Source organism: Homalodisca vitripennis, chromosome 6 (assembly GCF_021130785.1).
Source record: "Homalodisca vitripennis isolate AUS2020 chromosome 6, UT_GWSS_2.1, whole genome shotgun sequence".
NCBI lineage: Eukaryota > Metazoa > Arthropoda > Insecta > Hemiptera > Cicadellidae > Homalodisca > Homalodisca vitripennis.
In genome coordinates this window covers 135,044,381-135,066,039 of record NC_060212.1, presented here as the reverse complement: position 1 = coordinate 135,066,039, position 21,659 = coordinate 135,044,381, and the positions used below count along the sequence as shown (strand labels likewise).

Sequence of the window (21,659 nt, the reverse complement as noted above, 5' to 3'; positions counted from 1 at the left end):
GAGGACTACCTCCGTTCTAGGCGTCTGATATACGACACTCGAGACGGAGCGCGGACGGTGGAAGTCACCTCTGGTGCCGTGCAGGGTTCAATACTCGGCCCGGATCTCTGGAATATCGCTTATGACAGCCTCCTGAGATCCGAGATGCCAGAGGAAACTGTCTTACTTGGGTACGCCGATGACGTTGCGGCTCTCTCATCGCCGCACGCAACGTTGAGCTGGCCCAGTTAAAGTTGAACCAGGTCATGCGAGTGGTCAACGCCTGGATGTCCGATCACGGTCTTTCGCTTGCTCTGAGCAAGACAGAGATCGTGATTCTCACAAAGAAGAGAATTGACACCGTCTTCCCGCTGCGAGTGGGAAGGGAAGTGGTCCAGTCAACGCGTGCCGCCAAGTACCTCGGGAGTCATGGTGGACAACAAGTTAAGCTGGAGAGACCAGGTCTTCCGTTCGGCGGACAAGGCTGCTAAGGTGGTCTCTTATCTTAGTAAGCTGATGGCCAATGTCAGGGGTCCTCGGTCCAGCAAAAGACGGTTATTGATGTCCGCAGTCCAGTCCGTGCTCCTTTATGGGGCAGAGGTGTGTGGGCAGATGCTCTTACCAAGGAATGTTATAGGTTGCGACTCGCCCGGGTTCAGCGTCAACCTGCGCTCCGGGTGTGTTCCGCCTATCGGACAGTATCCGAGCCTGCCGTCCTGGTGGTTGCCGGAGTCATCCCTGTCAAGCTCTTGGCAGGGGAGAGGAAGGCGAGATCGGCAAGGACGCAGCAAGATCCGAAGAGCGTGCCCGAACCTTCCAGCAGTGGCAACACAGCTGGGAGCACGAAACCCGAGGACGATGGACTGCGCGACTCATCGAGCAGGTTCAACCATGGGTCGAAAGGCGGCATGGCGAGGTGAACTACTACCTCACGCAGTTCCTGACAGGTTACGGCTTCCGCTGTCCGGGTTGGGAAAGGCCCCGCCTGGAGGCCACAAGAAAACTCGGGGTTTTTTTCAGTGGATACGGTCTGCGGAAAGATAATGGAGGATGAGGGGAACTGGGATTGTTTGTCACAGTTGGTCCGGGGCATCCTCCTGGAAAAGAAACCCGATCTGGACCGCGAAGTGGCCCAGATCCCTTGACAGAGCGGCTGGATAAGGAGCGAGCCCCACGGGCTTAAGCCAAATTTAGGCCTAGCCTGAAGTAATGTGATAAACAATCCCAGGTTAGAATCCTAAAGAGTAGAGGAGGTTTTTTAGTGGGTAAACCCGTTTTAGGGGAGTCCCACACTACAGGCTGGCCACATGCGTTACATTTTTCCTGCCTCTCCCTCAAAAAAAAAAAAAAAAAAAAAAAAATAATAATTACCCAGTTGAACTATTATCATGCAATAACGAGTTTTTACAACCATAAATAGAAGTATCACAAACATGCCATGTCTAGAAACTGTGAATTCATAGGTGTACTGTTGACTGCTTGGTGACAGCACTGAACAGGCTGTGAACTCTTCCTAATATTTCTATCATACAGTGTGATTGAAAAGTAAGTTGCACCCTCTCTAATTTTTTGTTGTTGTTATTTTAGATATGTGAATTCTGTTTATAGCACTCTTTACTAACTACAAAGGGCTAAACTAATGATGATAGTTTTCAAATTTTTTATGTTCAGGGGAAGGGGAGGTGGGGAATAACTTAAAATTTTCAAACAGCACTTTTAGTGTTGTAACATATCATTTTAAAGGTCTTGGGTAGTCAAATATAGTAATACGGGTTTAGAGTTGGATAGACGGCAAATGTTTACTACAGGCAATAATAAGTTTAAATTCAGGGTTAAGATTCAGGGCTGTGTAAGCATATTTCTGGAGATTTTACTATAAGAGATTTGTATGAGTATAATTGTAATTTCATAAAAGAGTGTAATACTGATAAAATTTTAGTTCCAAAAGATTTTGGTTTTAACTCATTGAGAAGTTGATTTTTCACTTCTAATAAAAATTTCTAACAATAATAACCCAGAAGTGCTTAAATAAAGGCTGTAAAATTTGAGTAATTTAATTTCTGTATTTTATTTGCTAAATGCACTCTTGGAGGAATTATTATTGTTGAAATAAAAACATTATATACATAAATAGCTGTTCAAAATTTTTCTTTACCTTTCCTTTGAAAAAATTCACTGGTTAATAAATTTTTATTTGTATTTTCACTTCACCTAATCATTATTTAACACTGAATAAATAAATTTGATTAAATCTGAGTCAAATGACGTAATGGTTACAGTCATGTATTGATTAGAGTTGAAGTTAATACGAGGGTTACGGCAGACAGTGCATATTGCAGTAGTCTTATCATTCTTATCTGATAAGAAAACCTGTCAGTACCTGACAGCAACTTTGGTTCATCAGTGTACTTGTGCCGTATGTTTGGAAAGATCAATTTTGTGGCTGTGATTTTTAAAAATTTTAAAGTAGATTTGCATTTTAAAGAGGAGAGCATCAAATGGCTCTAAGTTGCATTAGGTTCTGAAGCAACATCCTATGCTAGAATTTCAAGGTACTATTTGGAATTTCGAAGGGGCTGTAATTTGCCTCAAGATGATGAACATTTAGAAAGGTCACATTCTGCTGTTACTCAAGAAAATTTTGATTGGGTGTGTGCTATCGTCCAAGAGGATAGATAATTTATTTTATAATTGAAGTTTCCCTAGGGATTAGATCCGCAGATCCAAGATCCTAAACTTTTTATTCAAAAAAATTGTGTAAATACTGTAACAAACAATATATGGCAACTTTTTGCTACCTCACATTATGTATAAAAATGTTTTTGTTTATAAATGCTACAGCTGTATTATAAAACAACACTAACATAAATACTTCATATTTTATTTTTCCATTTTTATTTTAACCTTTTGGCATCTGTATTATTTGACTTGGGCCACCCGTGAGTAACGGCACTGTACAGACCCGGCTAGCCAGCGGGATTTCGTGGTCACGCTCCACGCATTATTCCAGTTAATTGCATATCTAGCTCACTTATTACATAGTTGATTGGTTTGAAGTGGCCATTCCTTGTAGAAAACTAAATTACCAATATTTTGAGCCAATCACATATATTTTTCAATTAATCAATTATCAATAACCTTTAATTTGACATTATTGTTTTTTAAGAAAAAATTGCTGTCCTGTTGTAAAATAAACAGAATTAAATGTTTATTAAATATTAAATCTTAGTTGGCTGTGGTGTAGGAATTGGGAAAATAATAAGTCAATTTTCAATAATAAATCAAGTTATTTATGTAACAGATCATAAAAATATTACAACAAAAATCTGTATATGTACAAAATCACAATTTTCAATGTTTTTTACTTTTTTTTAATGTAACTCTTACTAAGCAAATGGTGAAAAATTGATGTAAATAGGTTAAGTGGCTATTGAGTAAATAAATAAAGAGATACCCAGCAGGGATCACTTCTGGCTGGTTTATACCTACCAGTTGAACCCACCACTGGGCACAGCAAAAACCGATGTGCCACTTCAATCTGGGCAACCTTATGGATGTCCAGTAGCGGCACATCACTAACCGCAAATGTTGAGATTCTGGGGTTCATGGGCAATTCGATAGGTCTAGTCTACTGTGGAAGATGACTGTTGGAGTTGGTGGGGTTTGTTCCCTTACCTCAGAGGTTCTTGTTAACCTCAACAAGGGTGTGCCACCCCCTGCCTACTTTGACTGGAGAGGCTGGTTCAGAGCTGGCCTCCCCTTCTTCTGGGATGACTTTGAGATGTAGTGCCCTAATTCTTTCCTCATGGATCTCGATAGGAGGCGGCCCCTACTCCCTAACCTTACCCATCCTGAATATCCTATCACTCCGGAAGCAGCGCAAAGGTTCTTACAGGACTAAGTGCAATTTATAAGCTTCTTGTCCTAAGAGAACAAAAAAAAAAAAAAAATAAATAAATAAAGATAAGATAAGATAACAGCACAGAACATCAGGGGTTCCATGTTCTAATCAACTACCCTAGTGTACTGGGACAGAGGCTGTCCCAGACAACCTCATGGGTTAACATATAATAAGCTATACTTGATGATTTGAGTGTATACATTATTTATTAAGAAATTATATAAAAACACCCCTATTAAAAATTTGAATTGCCAGATTTAGAGTTAATATCAGAGTTTATTTAAAGGGATGAATCCAAAAAAGTGGGCTATATAAAAAAATTAAAACAGCATGGATTAATATTAATAGTTTTACACATACATACACGAATACAATATGCATTTTGGTCTATTTATTTTGATCTCTTATGTATTATATTGTAATTTTTCTAAATATGAAGTATTCCACCATTTTTAGACAACAAATTTTTTAGAGGTGACATTTGTGTAATTGTGTTCATTTAATGGCATATACATTAAATGTTAAAAATTAAATCTAAATCACTAACAGGCAATTTTAGAACATTTTTTGTTGACGGATCATAGCTTTTACTAAAATATCTACTGTGAATGAAAGTTGAAATTAAAGAAAAAGATATGGAATAAATACATTCATACATTCATTTGCATGCCAGTTTATTTTTTGGATGAACATTGATTTGGCCATGTAAACACATTGTGTGGATAGACATTTTCACGAAAAGCCATTCTTGTATTTCACAAAGGAAGGTTATTTAAATCAGTAATCCAGTTTACTGTTGCATACCTACACAAGGTTGATCAAGAATCAAGAAGCTTTACTGTCATTAAAATACACAAGTGTACAATAGACGTTGTCATGAACATAGTAAACAAGTAATATAAATAAAAACTATATTACAATACAATTATGTTCTTTTAGGTGGGTGATATATTTGTAATCTAAAGATAAACATTATTCTAAAGTTAAAAATAAAAAAAGTTATCAACTAAAATACACAAGTTATCAAATAGAAATACACAAAAACAGGAAAAACCAATTAAGTACCAACAGTAAAACAAAGACCTTCAACACTAACATTTAAAATTCAAACCATTACAATTACGGCTTAAACACATTTATAAATAAATAAAAAAGTTAAAAACAAATATAATAATTGTTTTAAGTAACAAAGTTTACAATTTACATTAATGAACTTATATCACAGTTAGACAATATGCAATCTTTTATGTCAAAAACATTAATAAAAAGTGTAACAATGGTAAAAACATAATCAAATAAGATGTCGATAAACTACATCATGCTTAATTTAAAAAGTCGTCTATATCTAAAAAGTCTTCTACATTGTAGATACAGTTCTTTATAAAAATTTGTTTTATGTGTTTCTTGAACAAATTGACAGGCATAGTTTGAATAAAATTAGGTAGTACATTATAAAATTTAATCCCTTGGTATTGGAAACTTTTCTGAGTTAAACTAAAGATACACTTGCGATGCTTGTTTCTTGTATCATGATTATGAACTGCAGCTAATTCCTTAAATCTATCTAAATTGCTTCCAACAATCATAAAATGGATAAAATATACATGGATTGCAATTTTAGTACGCCAAGTTTCTTAAAAAAGGGTTTACACTGCTCTTGACTAGAAATGTTACTTATAATTCTAATGGCCTGTTTTGTAAAACGAAGAGCCTTTTAGCAGATGTAGAATTACCCCATATAGAGATTCCATAGTTGAGGTGACTAAAAATATGGGCATAGTAAACACTTAACAATACATCACAGGAAACATTATTTCTTAAGACTCTTAACAGGAACAAACCCTTAGCTACTCGGGTTGCAACATGATCGGTATGTGTAGACTATTTTAGATTGTCTTGTATATTTATGCCCAAGAACTTGGTGGATGTAATATCTTGCCCATTTTTACCAATGTCAAAAATCAGGTCAACAAATCTTATCGGGATTTAAACATAATTTATTTGCTGTACACCAGTTCACTATTTCACCAGTCATATTGTCCAATAACATCTGATTTTCAACTTTAAGTTTACTAAAAACATTGAGACCTAGGTCATCAGCAAACATGTATCTACCAATGCCTCGGCCATTTATATTGTCAGGTTGGTCATTCACGTAAAGAATAAAAAGAGAAGGACCCAAAATGGATCCCTGCGGCACACCTTGAAGGACTGGCAAAGTTTCAGAAAAACAACCATTATAGTAAACTGACTGATAACATTCACTAAGGTAAGATATAAAAAAGTCTACACTAGTGTCAAAACCATGTAGTGAAGCTTAGAAACTAAGATGGTATCGTCAACAGTGTCAAAGGCTTTTGACAGATCAAAAGATCTACAAATATCACTATTCTTATCTTCAATGTCTTCAAGACAATTATTTACAAAATCCTGAATAGCATCAATGGTGCTTCGGTTTTTTCTAAAACCAAACTGCCTCTCTGAAAACACATTATTTTCTTCCATATAATGTACAATTTGCTTGTGAAGTAACATTTCAAAAACCTTAGCTATTACAGGAATTATGGAAATAGGTCTATAATTAACATTAGAATCCATTGGGCCTTTGTTATGTACAGGAACCACCTTATTTAATTTAAATAGTCTTGGAAAGTTAATTGTTGACAATGCAAAGATTAAACAAGTAGGTCAGCACCACAGCAATGTAGTTAGAGGCTAACTTAATTAGAGGGGCATTGAGACCATAAATAAATATCTAAACTCTTACTATTTTTTAAACTACTGATAGCATTATACACATCTGTAATGTAACTTTTGTTTTAGACGATCGAGGAGAACTGTGAGATGATGAGCGAGCTGGGTGACGTTTATAATTCCGAACTATGGACGAACTCTGAGAGGGACTTGGTCACAAAGGCTGTTGGGTTGGTGAAGGTGACACAGGTCTGCCTTCAGAGGGTGCACAAAGCGGTGGGCGATTGTGGCTCATGCTCTACCCCTCAGAACTGTGCAGAGTTAGATGCTACAGCCACTGCATCCCGCACCATCAGTCCTGTACTGGATGACTTTGTCTCTGAACTGTATCAACCTATCGATGTTCCTAAAGCTCTTGAAAATGTAAGTTTCTTGCTTTAGATCTTAATGGGACATTTTATTAACAAATGCACCCTGTGAGACAGACTATGTTACTCACATAAGTCAACAAACTAATTTGTTAGGGAGGTTTAAGCTGCACATTTATAATGAAAGCTCTCAGACTTTGTCAGTGATCTTTATTTTATGGCAATAAAAATGTTGATTGCTTAATATTACGGAGCCAATGTCTCATAATACTACATAATACATTTTGTCACTTTGGAAATGTTGTAATACTCATTATTATCTTATCAGAATATATTTTTTGAAATTGTGAATAGTAATTTTACCTCAAATGATGAGATAAGTTTTCATGTGAGTTATATTTTCATGACTACTTCAGGAGAGTGTTATTTTTTTTAAATCACACTTATATATCAGCAGTGGTTGCCTGTGGTAAATTTTATTCAGTATTATCCCACACAGATTTTGAATGTTTTTCCATTTTCAGCATCAACTGCTGTTGTGTTAACTAAATATATTATAGCTTGGCAGTTATTGTATAGTAGTTTAACATGATGGCTGTGGCAGATATATGTCTTGAGTTGTAGAAGCACAATAAGAGTGGTTGGAAAGAGTATTTTGTTTTGTGGAGACATTCTTTGGTTATTTATCACAAGTTTATGCCTGTTCACAGTTTATTACATGTACAATGTCATCAAGTTCTTATTGTTGGCATAATTTAACACTTTTTTATACTTTGTGTATTTTGAAGATTTTATGTATTTTTTACCTATAATTTGTTTTTATAGAATTTTATGATTATAATTTATGTGTATGTGGGTTATAATTTCTTTTACATGTTGTGCTTTAACAAGTTACAACCTAAAAACAATACTGGATCCTCCTGTGTCTAATAAACCCTTGCTAACCTAACCAGCAAGTTGATCTACCCACACTATATTAAAGCTGTTCTGTCGAATATATTATCTGCAAGTAGGAAAATATCTTCCAAGAATTGGTTTTTGTAAATTATTTTTTTTGTAATGCATTTTAAGCTGAGAAATATTAATGAGAGGTTCTTTCTGAGCTGGACTAACAGTCTATTAGGTTTTGAATGTTGTATTAATTCGGTATAGGCAGCATTTGGCATTGACTTCATCATATAATTATACTTTTCCTAAATTTTACTCACTTCATTTGAAATTTCAATATAATAAGGACTAGATAGTACTCTGAAGTAATTAAGATTTCTTTACTAGATTAGGCAGGATCCAATTGTGTTATATTCATCTAGTTTGAGATTCATAATTTTGGTCATTGAATTTTTTGGCTGTTTAAACATCCGAACTCAACAAGGAGTAAACAGTTCAACATTCCAACCCTCATGGCATGACATCCAGTGGACCCAACAATCAAAGATCTTTTGAAGTACCAAAACATCTTCATGAGTGTTTGGTAAAGTCGGATGTCGAGAACTTGTCAAAAAAGGACAAACGCAACAAGAAATGTGTAGTGACACGCGAGGATGGTTCTAAATTTAGGATTAGAGCGGTCAAATTAAAAAAGCTTACCGAAGAGTTGGATGATGTAGCTGGTCACAAAAGCACAATCTCAACAACGAGACAACAATTCAAACTTCCAATCATCATAGCATGAGATACAGGAGAGCCTACTTTCAAAAGCCTTTTGAAATATCGAAATATTTACATCAGCATTTGGCAGAGTTGGATGACAAGAGTTGGTCACAAAAGGAGAAACGCAACAATAAATTTGTAATGACACGGGAAGATGGTTCCAAATTTAGGATTCGAGCAGCCAAATGAAAGAGACTTACCCATGTCTTTTAAGAGCAAGTAATTTTCTTTTCTTATGTATTTGAAATTTTCTTTTGTAGTTTTTTTTTCCTATGGTTGAATTGTTATAATTGGAGGGGATTTTTCAGAGTTTTTGAGGTTACGGACCAGGCATTCACCTGCTAATAGTATCCTCTACTACTATTGTTAGATTTGGATGGGAAACATTGCCTATGCTTTATTATTCTTCTACTCTCCAAATTTAGTCAGTAACTGGCCAGTTGTTACGCAGGGTTGCATGTTTCGTTTTTTTAGCCTGACAAACTCAAATAACTATGAAAAATTAGACAGGCAATGCCAATCAGTTGGTCGTATGTTGGAGCAAAGTGGATTGAAGTGGAAGAGCGGAACTGGAGTGGAAACACTTAGAGTCAATATGAAGAATTAGGCAGAAAAGGAGTTATGGTGCTGAAAGTTTTAGGTACTTAGTGTGATGATTTTCCGTAGTTAGTTATATGTGTTCATTTTAAAAATTAGATTATTCTGCTGCTTATCTACCCACAAATCAAATTATAATTTTCAGTTTATGTAATTCATAGTGCTTACTGGTGCTGATTTATACTCAAGACAATCAGGAATATTATTGAGGGTGTCTGCTGTTATATCAAACTTTTGGGATGACCTTCAGGAAGGCACTTTAAGGCTTGTTTTGCTGATTCCTGAATTTCATACCCATATTTTGTCTGTGAAGTTCAGGATAAGTTTACTAGGTGGACATTGTTCCCCAAGGTTTGTCTTGGTAGATTTGATCCCCTATTATACCATCAGAAACCAATAAATAGAACAGCTAAAACAATTGGCTGTTTGAGAGTGCACACAAAAAGGCAAACACTGTTTCTTCTACTGAAAAAAGTTATAAAGACTGTTTTTGGAAAGCTCCAAAAGAACTTTCTTTGAATATTAAAAAAAAATTATCAACGCTATTACAGATGTCTAAGGTGCATCGTTGTGGGCCTGATTAAAACAATTCCTAAGAAAACAATGGATAACTCATAAATAATTTTTCTAATAATAAACAGCTCATTCCCTTGGAGTTTTGATAGCAAAACTGAAGAATGTAACAGTTCCAAAATAATTCATATATCCCATACTCTCTAGAACTTGGTTACTTTGTGACTCTATATAAAAAAAATAACTAGCTAGAAGAAATCCTGTTGGAAGTGGTTGTTCACAATTGATTGCTTACTTTATGAAATTTTCCATTTACATGATGCAAACTAGTGCTAAACACTTGGTATATCCAACATAACTGAAATTTGTCAATTACTGTTTTTATTTGTTTTTATTTATTGTATCAACGGTTACACCATTTCCATTCAATAACAAATTATAGACTCAAGAATACTTGACTACTTACTTAATAATTATATTATATCAATGAGAATTTACCAAGATAGTCTAAATAAGTGACAGATACATTGATAAGAATATCAAAAACAACTAAAATCCATAACAATAACGAGTAAATTAAATAATAACAAAAAGCAACTAACAATATACACTGCTCAACCAATCTACTTATGTTGTTACACTAACAGAAAAAAAGCATCAAATTTAACAATGTATAAATAAATAAGTTAGAAACAATAACAACAATAATAATAATAATAACAATAATAATGATATTTTAACAATAATAAATAGATAAAAATTCAATAATTTGATGTGTGTGATAAATTTAACAGTGATAAAAATAAATAAGTTAACAACAATATAAATAATTTAAACAATAACATAACATATGACAATATTTAATAATAACTATATAAGCAACAACAATGACCAATTAATCTACAAATCACAAACTTAGATGTGAACTGGACGCAATAAATAATGTTAATAAGTGCATGATATGGTAAACATATGATCAAGACTAATTGGTACACAATAACAAGTAAGAATAAATATTAGTAAGTAGTTTATAACTTAAAAAGTCTTCTTAATGCTGATTCAGAATCAAAGAAGAAATCATATCCCAGCCCCGAAGACAGTGCATTTCCTCTTCTTTGGAGTCTAGGCAGACAACTATGGTAGGCGTAGGATGTGGAATACTGGTGACGAAAAAACAAGTCTCGAGATCTGGTTGATCCAGGGATGCGGAAACTAATCCTTGAAAGAAGATCATCACAGTCAACCTGCCCGGTGAGAAGTTTACGCAGGAAGACAGCATCAGCAAGTTGTCTTCGCACAGAAAGGGACAACAGCCCAAGAGACTCTGCTATTGTGTCAACAGGTGCTGCCATATAATCATAGCCCAGCCTAACTCCTATTATCCGCAAAAAGCGTCTCTGGATCTTCTCTAATCGATCTGTATCATCAACTTGATAAGGGGCCCAAACAACACAGCAATATTCCAGGATGGAGCGGATAAGTGCAGTGTACAAGGACATCAAGGCTCTAGTGCTAAGGCCATTTCTAGAAGTGCGGATTATGAAGCCTAGTGTTCTAGAGGCTCTGTTGCAAATATGGTCAATGTGTTTGTCCGGCCGTAAATCAGCCGAGAAAATTACACCAAGGTCCTTTACTTGAGTTTTTCTTGGTAACACAGTACCACACAGCTTATACTCGATCATAACAGGGTCAGCTGAACGATGAAATGTAACAACTGCACACTTGCTTACATTCAACCTCATGCAATTCAGGGAGCACCACTTTTCAATCCTGTCGAGACCATCCTGAAGTTGCTGACAGTCATTTGGACCCGTAATTGCAGAGAAAACCTTGATGTCATCAGCAAATAATAAACACTTAAGACCAATTGCACTAACAATGTCGTTAATAAAGATGTTAAACATAAAGGGTCCGAGATGGGATCCCTGGGGTACACCTGATTTGGCCAGAAAGGGTTCAGATAATGCACCCGCAAACTTAACCACAAGTTTCCTGTTAATAAGGTAGGAGTTAAACCATTTCAACAAGGAGCCATCTATGCCATAGGTTCTGAGTTTATAAATCAAGTGATCATGGTTGACACTATCAAAGGCTTTAGCAAAATCAATGTATGCACTGTCAACCTGTAGTCCGTCACTAAATGCTGAGATGATGTAATCTTCGTATAGAATAAGGTTAGTTGAAGTGGACCTTCCAGGCAAAAAGCCATGTTGCTCCTTCGAAATTATACTCTTGAATGTAAAAGACAACTGGTCCAACACTAAGCTTTCGAATACCTTCCCAACAGCTGATTGGATTGCAATAGGACGGTAATTGCTTATGTTTTTAAGATCAGAGGACTTGTGGATAGGGACAATGAAGCTAGATTTCAACCTCTCCGGGAATATTCCCAGTTCAAGCAAACGGTTGAACAAGACTGTCAGCTGAGGAGCAAGCAAATCATGACAATATCTTAGAACACTAGATGGAATTTCATCAGGTCCAGGTCCTTTGTAAGGATCAAGAGACGCTAGCTTGGCGTTCACATCTTCTTGTCTGAGAACACAGGTAGAAATATGAAAAGGTGACTCAATGTTTAATGGCGAAGGTGGCAAATCAGAGGAAGAAAAGACAGAAGAAAAAAAGGCAGCAAACAGATTGCATACTGATTTAGGAGAAGATTCTTTTCTGCCTTCGTAAAAATATTCATCTACACTCTGAATATTTGTCTTCATGTTATTCACAAAAGCCCAGAAAGACTTAACGTTGGTGGGAATTGCAGAATTGATGTGGCCTATATAGTCAGAATAACACTTTCTACTGAGGGCTTTGCATTGATTTCTAACCTTGCAAAATTCATTATAATCATTGAGTCCAAGGCTACTTTTATAGATCTTATGAAGTATCTTCTTTTTAACCACAAGATGTCTCAGGTCAGCTGAAAACCAACAAGGAAACCTCCGTCTACCAATAGTCTTTAATGGGGTGGATTCAAGTACGACCCTGTGTATGCCATCAACATATTGGTCAAAGTACTCATTAGGATTGTCAATATCAAAATAGGTGGTTCCAATACTTATGCTAAGCCTCCTGAAGATATCAATCAAGTTGCATCTACGGAAATCAGGGATGGTTATCTCACCGGCATGATTACAATCAGCTCTAAAATTGATAGTGGTACTAAGTGCCGGGTGGGCATTCTCAACTGGTAAAAGGGGATCAGGAGCTGGCACCATATGGAGGAAACGAGAACTAAAAACAAGATCAAGAAGTACTCCTCGGGCATTAGATATTCTGTTGACCTGAGCCAAGTGGTGAGTAGAAGCAATATCGATAATAAATTGTGAAGCCCTAGTAGCCCCCACAAGCTTAGGATCCAGCCAGTTTGTTTCAGGGGAATTGAAATCTCCCACTAGAACAATGTCCTCATGGTCAAGCTCGGAAGCAATCACCTCATCTACCATGTCGGCATACTGAGCATAGGAATTGGCAGGCTGTTGCGGAGGTATATATACACCGCTGATTAGCAATCGAGAAGAGAGAGACGATTTGATGGAAATAAACAAAGTTTCAATACCCTGAGCTGAAGGGTGTATTTCGGTAGCTCTGATAGAGGACTCGACTGCAACAAGGACACCCCCTCCTGACGACTTGTCACTGGTGTTGGCCGAACGATCCTTACGGAAGATAGAATAGTTTGACAGACCCAATTCCTCATTTCCAATATCTTCATGAAGGTTGGTCTCAGTCAATACTAATACATCATATACACAAGTTGCAATCGCTTCCCGTAAGACATGTAATTTAGAGCGCAATCCATTTACATTTTGGTAATAGATAGAGAGGTCATTGCGCTTAGTGTAATTTAGTTTTTTGGAGCCTCATTAACAATTTTGGGTACACCATTGCGGTACTTTATTGTGAGGTTGGGTTCACCAGCATCCACTCTGCTTTTGAGCTCCTCTCGTAGATTATTCAGGAACTGCCTTTCGGCAAGAGTTCTGTCACGGGAAATGCTGATATCGGACAACATCTGGTCTAGATCATCCTTGTTGAAATTCTTCATAAGTTCCGTGACATTGCCAACATTCTCGAAAATTATTTTGAGTGGTCTAGGTTTCTTAGAAGATGCACCTCCCAGGCGAGTAGTTCTGAAATGATGAGGGCCATTCGAATGGCAAAACTTCTTAATCAGAATGGTGGCCAAATCATTGTCATATTTGATTCTCAAGTCAGATTTCTTACTATCGCTTTCCGAAGCCCCGTACACAAGCACATTGTGAGCCCGACGGGTACGATCAGCTGTTTCTTCCAAGATAGCTTCAACAGTCACAGATTGCGACTTGATGGAACGCAAGGAATTTACCTCCTTTTCCATAGATTCCACCCGTTTCTCCACATCAGAGATACGTGGTTCAAGTGAAGAAATGGTAGCATTAATAGCAGAGATATCACTCTTTATGGATGTGATATCCGCAGGAACACCAGAAAGATTATCCAATCTTTTCAAGATCTCACCCATCTGAGAGATAAGCAGGGAAGTGGGGTGTTGGTCAGCAACAATGCAATCCGCACGACCACAGTTCCATTTTCGACGGCTGTCGTTAGCTAATTTATTATATTCGGACTCTGTGACATCAGTGCACATGGCATGAAACCATTGATCACATTTATGATCGCACTGTAAACCTTTCTCAGTATCAAGGACTGTTTTCATGCAAACAGTGCAAGTTTGCTTATTCGGAATAAAGGACATCTTGTATAGACCAATATATCCCACCTTATTATTTGAGGATATTTATACGTGTCAATATTATTCTACAGTTTATAATGAGTTGACGTTCAATTTGAAGCTACTCAGTCCACCTCAGAATTGAACACCTAGAAAATTGAATCTAGAAAATATGTAAGACAACATGCAGGCAACACGGTGATAAAGTAGCTTACATGCACAGTTCATACGAATTGCAAACTGTAGGCATCATGCATAAAAGACGTGCTGGGCTAATATACACTCTATATTTCACAGTCTATGACTATAAAAGAAGAAGACAATTTAAGCAACAATTTGTAATCGTCTGCTATCCTGCACATTCAATGTTAGTGAGATAGGTTGTTTTAATTTAATCAATAGTGAAATATTTAGCAAAGCATATTTAAAGATTATAATATTGTTGCACTCACTCGATTAAAATGAAGAGATAAATCCAACATTAGAGCACTTGAACACCAATGAAACTAAGAAGATCAGCTTAATTATTAGCACTAGCAAAATACGTTGGATTCAAAACTGCCATCCAAAGACAAAAAAAAAGACTGACATCAATTTACTGCATAGAAATATTTATTAATATCATCAATACATCCTGTTGTTGTACTGTAATATTTGTCTGACTACATGCAGAATTATAAAACTGTCTTCAAAACTAAAATCCTTATACTTTACTCAAAGTCCATTAAAATTAAGGCAGTAAAGTAGTATAAATGTGAATTTCTGTACAGATAGTCCACACATCAGATAAAATTGTGCCAAATTATGCTGATACCATAACTAGTTTTGAAGATCACATAAGGGTTTCTTTCTATCTCTTATCCTACAATTGACTTCCTACAAACCACTTAAACTCACTGGTCCATTGTTTTATCAATATACCATCCAATCAATCATTGTTTCTCATCAATCTGCCTATTTTACCAATCCATACAAACTTACTTTGCATATTATATAAATTAGCCCATTATAAACTATTTTCTTTTCAACTTTATTTTAATTTCATGGCTTGAGAAGAAATGTCAAGGGAAATTATGGAATTATTAATATTTTCAGTTAATTATTATGAAATCCATTCTGGATCAGGACTAGACATGCTTGGTGTAATGTGTACTTAGATATGCATCAACATTTTTTAAATAACAATCTTAATCGTAAATGAATAGATAGGTTAAGGTTCGTCTCTGCTACGCCTCATTTCATGCACCTGCATTTGCAATGCTGGATGCCTTAAAAGTAGTTGCATAGTTCACCGGAAGTAGCCGCATAGTACTTCTCATTTAGTACATTGTTTATTTTTTATCGATCAATAATAGGGAATAGAGTATGTAAAAAATCACAGACATACTAATGATTACCATAAAAGACCATAATTATGGTGAGCAACGCAGGTTGATTATTAAAAATTGGATAAAATACTGAGATGTAACTCAGAAACTTCCTTTGATATATACATTATCATTTATTTAATAAACATTTATGTGCATACAGTTGATACCTACATATACGTTGATGTTTGTATTATCAAAGCGCAGTCAATAAAATCAAGGGTCTAAAGTCATATTTCTATCGTAAACAAATGAAATATGTAACAGCACTTTGACATCATCTTGGTTTTGATAAAAAATATCCCTTCTGACCTAGACATAAGAAAAGCAAATTTCATGTATGGCAGTCATCTAAAAATGTCAAACTAATGTATTACTAGTTTAGACATTTCATTTGTACAACACTTGTAGTACAAATGATATTTATTTACAGATAATATTTAGAAACCTATTATTATTTTAACCATATAAGACAAAGATCAGCATATATATTTTTATAAAACCCGTACGTTAGATTTACAATCAATTATATTGTATACTTTCCGAACTTTTCTGGTACTGTTATCTCAAAACTACACAAAATATTAAAATCTCTAAATACTAACATTGTTGAAAATAAACTGAGCATCAAAAACTATTTTGTTTTGCTCTATGATACATATCAACTTATAGGTAACCATTCCATTTGCTAAATTTGAAAAATCACATCTTGAGATATTAAAAAATAAGCTTGAATAAAAAAGTTGTTTAAAATTACTTAATATTTTTTTAACGTGCCAATTTCTGTATATGTTGAGAAATAGTCATGTTAAAATATTTGCACAATGGCTTAAAGCTGACCTTTTGAAACCTTTTTTTGGTTAAGATTGGCTAATAAACTCATCCATGCTATGTGCAAATACCTTGGTATCTGTGTCAAGTTTAGTCTGATACTATATATATACATTGTCGGGTTATGGTGGTTTTGGATTCCAGGAGTCATGATCATAAAATGCAAATTGCATAATCACAAAACTTTATTTTATAAAAAATGCAAAATCTCCCACAAATGCTTCATGAGGGTATATATATATATATATACATATATATATATATATCTCGTATGGGGGACAAAGGCAGCTATCCATAAATAAATAAATTAAAAATTACAATTATTAAAAAGTACGTAAGAATAAAGTTCTTGAGTCATAAATTAAAAATAATACTAAGATCTCCCGTCACAAAGCTAAATCCAAATTACTGAGCCAGTTTAGAGACCCATCCTCTAAACCACTTAGACCAGCCAGACCACCAGAAAACAATCGCAAAGGGCAGTCGTTTACAATGTGCTCCATTGTCTGAGAGTTTGCGCCACAATCACATGTCTGGTCGTCAGTAATACCCCACTTAAATTTCCAGTGATTGCTTCTCCCAACCCCAGTTCAAAAACGATTCAATAAAACCCATCCCTTTTGAGGAATTTCCAAGCCACCCGCTGCTTTCGTAGGATCGGATATCAAGAACTTGTTCCGTCCATCGAATGATTCCCAGGATGACGCCCAGTTAGCATTAGGCGTAAAGTTCTCCTCTATCAACTGGGATGCTGTTCATAGTGATGGCTTGCATGATTTGACCCGTGAGGGTGGAATACACCTATAAAGCAAAAAATTGCTGATTGACATCCTTGTGAAATTTTTTTTATTTGGCCTCTATCAAGATCATGAATTTCATTTAACACTCTTCCGCCTAGTATTTATTATTGATTCCAAAATATATTAAGGTATAATTATATTTTGATAGGCAATAATAAGGTATAATTCTTTTCCTTCTTCTGTTCTGGCTTAAATGATTATGGTTACAGCGGCTCATACATATTGCTCAGGCAGAATTGTACTAAATTCTAAATAGGTAGTGAAAACACAGTGACAAGGTGTATGGAGCAAACCTCAAGTCACTTGTTGCAAAAGGAATTTTGCAAAGAACCAGAGGCATAGTGGAAATGAACCTTAAGATCGATATAGTGATTCTAAATGCATGATTAACTCCTGATTAACTAATGTATGATTAAGTAGCCTGTTCAAGAGGGGTTGGATAATACTGTATACTAGGGACCCGATTTTCCGTAATTAACCACAAAAACGTAACATACCAAGCCTGTTCCATATAATTGAAATTTTGGATAAGGTAAAAAACCATTAAAAACTTGCTTACAGTATGAATTTTAAACACTGAGCAGTGACATCGCACATGTATGCGCATACAGTCAGTACTCACTTTTTAGTCTGAAAATGTTTTTAATTGATAAAGCGAAACAAGTTAATGATATTCCACACTACAACAATATTCTTGAATCTTCAATCTAAGTACATTGGAAAGTTTAAAAAATAGTACATATTTATTTGTTAAAATAAAACAATATTTCAGCACATGTTCAGGAACATTGTTACAGCAGACAAAAAGTCTGGCTTCTAGGAGTGTACTTATTTATGACTTGTTCACTTCCATAACACACTTAAAAAACGTTTTGTTGTCAAACAGAATTTTTCATTTTCTAATAATGCATAAAAGGATTTATAAAAACTTTTCTGTTAGCAGATTTCGGTTTTAAAATTATTTTATCTGAATAGTAACTAATTTAAAAAATTCATTCTTATAGGATAACCGCATTTTGGTTAATCATATTCCATGTACTCAGTTTCTTACCCCTGAGGAAGACAGTAGGCCTCAATCCTCGAAACTTAGTGCTATAAATTAGGTACCTGACTTGTAATGTTTTTGTTGTTAATTTTTGTTCTTTTCTTTCAATGTTATGTTTCATAACTTATTATTTTTATTATTGATTGACAACTATTCTGTTCTTGATGATCATGAATAAAGCTTTCTGTATTCTGTATTCTGGTATTTAAAAATTGTAATAAGACTTTAGAATTATTGGATTTGATCAAGTCTGCACAAGCTTCAATAGTATATTGAAGTTTAAAAAATGAAGAATAATTTTGCTTTTATATATTTTTGTTAGTTACTGTTTTAAATAGTTAAATTTAATATGATTTTAATTATTTTGATAGAAGTACACATTCAAACTTTGTTAACATTTGTTGTTTTTTAATTTTGCAAATCACATTGCTTGATTAAATTTTCTTGAAAGTTAAAGAATCTAATGTGTGACAATTCTAAGACTAAAATGAGGAATATTGATTTTACTGATGGCAAAAAGATTATTTATAACATATTTAGAAAGTTAAACATTATTGTCTTAGTTAATTTAGAAGACTTTTTCAAAGTGGAAGCATATTTAATTTTTAAGTTTGCATTTTGAAAATTGTATATACATAATGTACATAACCCTATAGGTATTTTTAAATCTTAAAATCCTCAAAATTTTATAATATTTTAAGTTCCAGAACAATGTTATTATTGATTTACATAAGTAGATAGATTCTGTTTGCTTTATCTAGTAACAGATTGTGTTTTCGTGGTTTTTCCTGTGAATTTAAATTAAATTATCTATTTACAAAATAAAACTAGGTAGCTTATGACGAGTTTTTACGAGTGTTGAGAAAATTAAAAATAAAGAAAGAAAATATTGGAAATTCTCTTTATTGAACTGTTAGTGATATTTAAATAAAAAGGTTGAAAGTTTTCTATCAATTTATAATCAAATATAATTATATATACTGTAATAGTACAATAACAAAGTATTTATTCTTAGGCAGGAAAGTTGGCAGCACTGCTCCGCAATATGTTGATGACTGTGGAAAACTTTCACTTCAAGCAAGCGATCAACAAAGATGTTATCAACAAACTCCTACTTTTCATCAGCCACAACCACAAGAAGCTGGACCCCAGTGTTGCAGGCCTTTTGCCACAACTTAGCAATCTTACACTTACAACGGAACCTACATAAGCTCTAGGTCAGGAAATGAAAGTTTTGTGTTTTTATTTTTCAATTTAAACCCTTTACAAATGTTGCTAATACCTTTACAATTTGTACGAAACTGGAAAAAGTACTTGTAAATAAAGTTATTTACTTCTAAGAAGATTGTTACCAGTTTTCACCTAAAGTATCCTGTATATCCTTAAAGTTGAACTTAAATATTTAAATCGGAAACCCTACTAATACCGAACTAAATATTTATTTCATTTAAAAATACTCATATAAAATACAAGCTAATTTATGTATTTTACAGGTGACTGGCAATTCAATAATTTTATACATGTTAAATACGTTCAATGATGGCATAGCTTAGCTACAGATACAACTGATAAGTATGTTCAGAAGGAATGGCAGGAGTTCACTGCAAGCACATGAACTATGGGACCATAGAGAGAAAAGGCTCTTATTTAAAAAATTGTCTCTCATGTCTTTTTTTTAACAAAAATAATATGAGTTTTATTGACGCTCTTACAAATATAAAAAAAATTTTTTTAGAATGGGAGTAACTTTTTTGACAGGAAATATTATAAATGGCAAGTGTGCAAAATATTTAAGTGTTATATAACTAAAATAACAAATGTTTATAAGCCAAAACAGTTTTAAAGTACACAGATCCCACATATACTTTTAGAGTGAGTAGTCGAAATAAAATCTCATTAAATTAAATTTACTCACTATACAGTATTTATGATGCCATGAAATGAGAACTAAACTGTATTTGAACGTTACCTTACTTGGGATGAATGTGTTTTCGATTGCTGGTGGTACAGACCGTTTAAGGTCACGGCGGCGTAGTGAGTACTGCAAGTTTTTTTGCTGTAGTCAGGTCGACTCCGGGTAAGGCCGTCTTCTCTTCTGAAGTGAGGGGGAGGAGCGTTCATTGTTTGACATTGTTAACACTAGTGTTGGCAATCAACAACTATTCGTCGGTGACAGTCCTGCGGTGGTTGGCAATCTGCGATTACCACCACCATTCATGGAGTCACTATTTCATTTATTATAGTATGTAAACTCGTATCAAAGTGATTCGGGCACCATTGCAAACATCAGAATCTTTCCTATCAGCAGAGATTGTTTTTTCAATAGTTATAGCAAGTGGACGGATGACGTAATCAGCTGTTTATAAACTAAAATTTATTTTCAGCTCTGTTGTTATAGTCAAAGTCAAAGTCAAAATGTTCTTTATTCATATACATCAAGTACAGAGATAGTGTCAAAAATTAATAAACCTAATTGGTGACATCAAACATTTAGAGTAGAATATTAATGTCCAGGATTGGTTATTTGGTAAAATTCTTCAAGTGTGTAGATGGCCTGGTGTGAGAGCAGTTTATGGAGTTCAGTCTTTAGCTGTTTCCCCTTCTTCGTTCTTATTTCTATCGGTAGACAGTTGCTCAGCTTTCTTCCTATGTAGGATGGTTTTTTTTCATACTGTGCTAAGTGGTGAATGGGCAGTGGATACATAGTTGAGTTGCGGGTGTTGTAGTAGTGCAGGTCTTCAAGCCTTGATAGGTTTTCTCTGTCAACATATAAAATAACTTCTTGTATGTAGAGAGCGGTCACTGTCAAGATCTTTAATGTTGCAAAGACCTCTCTGCAGCTTTCCCGGAAATGAAGGTTTGCAAGGATTCTTATTGCTTTTTTTTGAAGGATTAGAATTCTGGTCATGTTAGCATTTGATGTCCCTCCCCATACAGCTAGACCGTATCTTATATGTGCCTCAAATAGAGCAAAATAGGCAGTACGTGCTGTAGTCAGATCACCAATTTCTTTAACCTGTTTGAGTGCATATAGGCTTGAGTTAAGTCTATTGCATAGCTGGTCAATATGGGGTGTCCAGGATAAGCTTGAGTCAATTGTAATTCCGAGGAATTTGGTTTGTTCAACCAAGTTAACTTCTGGTGAGCAATTAATTTGTCCTGTTCTTCTCCCAAACCCTAATTGGGTAGTTTTAGAGGGGTTA

General features: G+C 34.9%; 1 protein-coding gene across 1 annotated transcript in view; it reads left to right on the top strand.

The window, feature by feature from the left end:
* LOC124364942 (cyclin-D1-binding protein 1 homolog) overlaps positions 1 to 19,796 on the top strand; it is a 39,852-nt gene extending 20,056 nt beyond the window's left edge. The window contains exons 5-6 of the mRNA XM_046820781.1: positions 6,704 to 6,997; positions 19,472 to 19,796. Coding sequence (XP_046676737.1) covers positions 6,704 to 6,997; positions 19,472 to 19,666 — 489 coding nt within the window. The 3' untranslated portion in view covers positions 19,667 to 19,796. The remainder of the gene's footprint in view (positions 1 to 6,703; positions 6,998 to 19,471) is intronic.
* Positions 19,797 to 21,659: the final 1,863 nt, after the last annotated feature.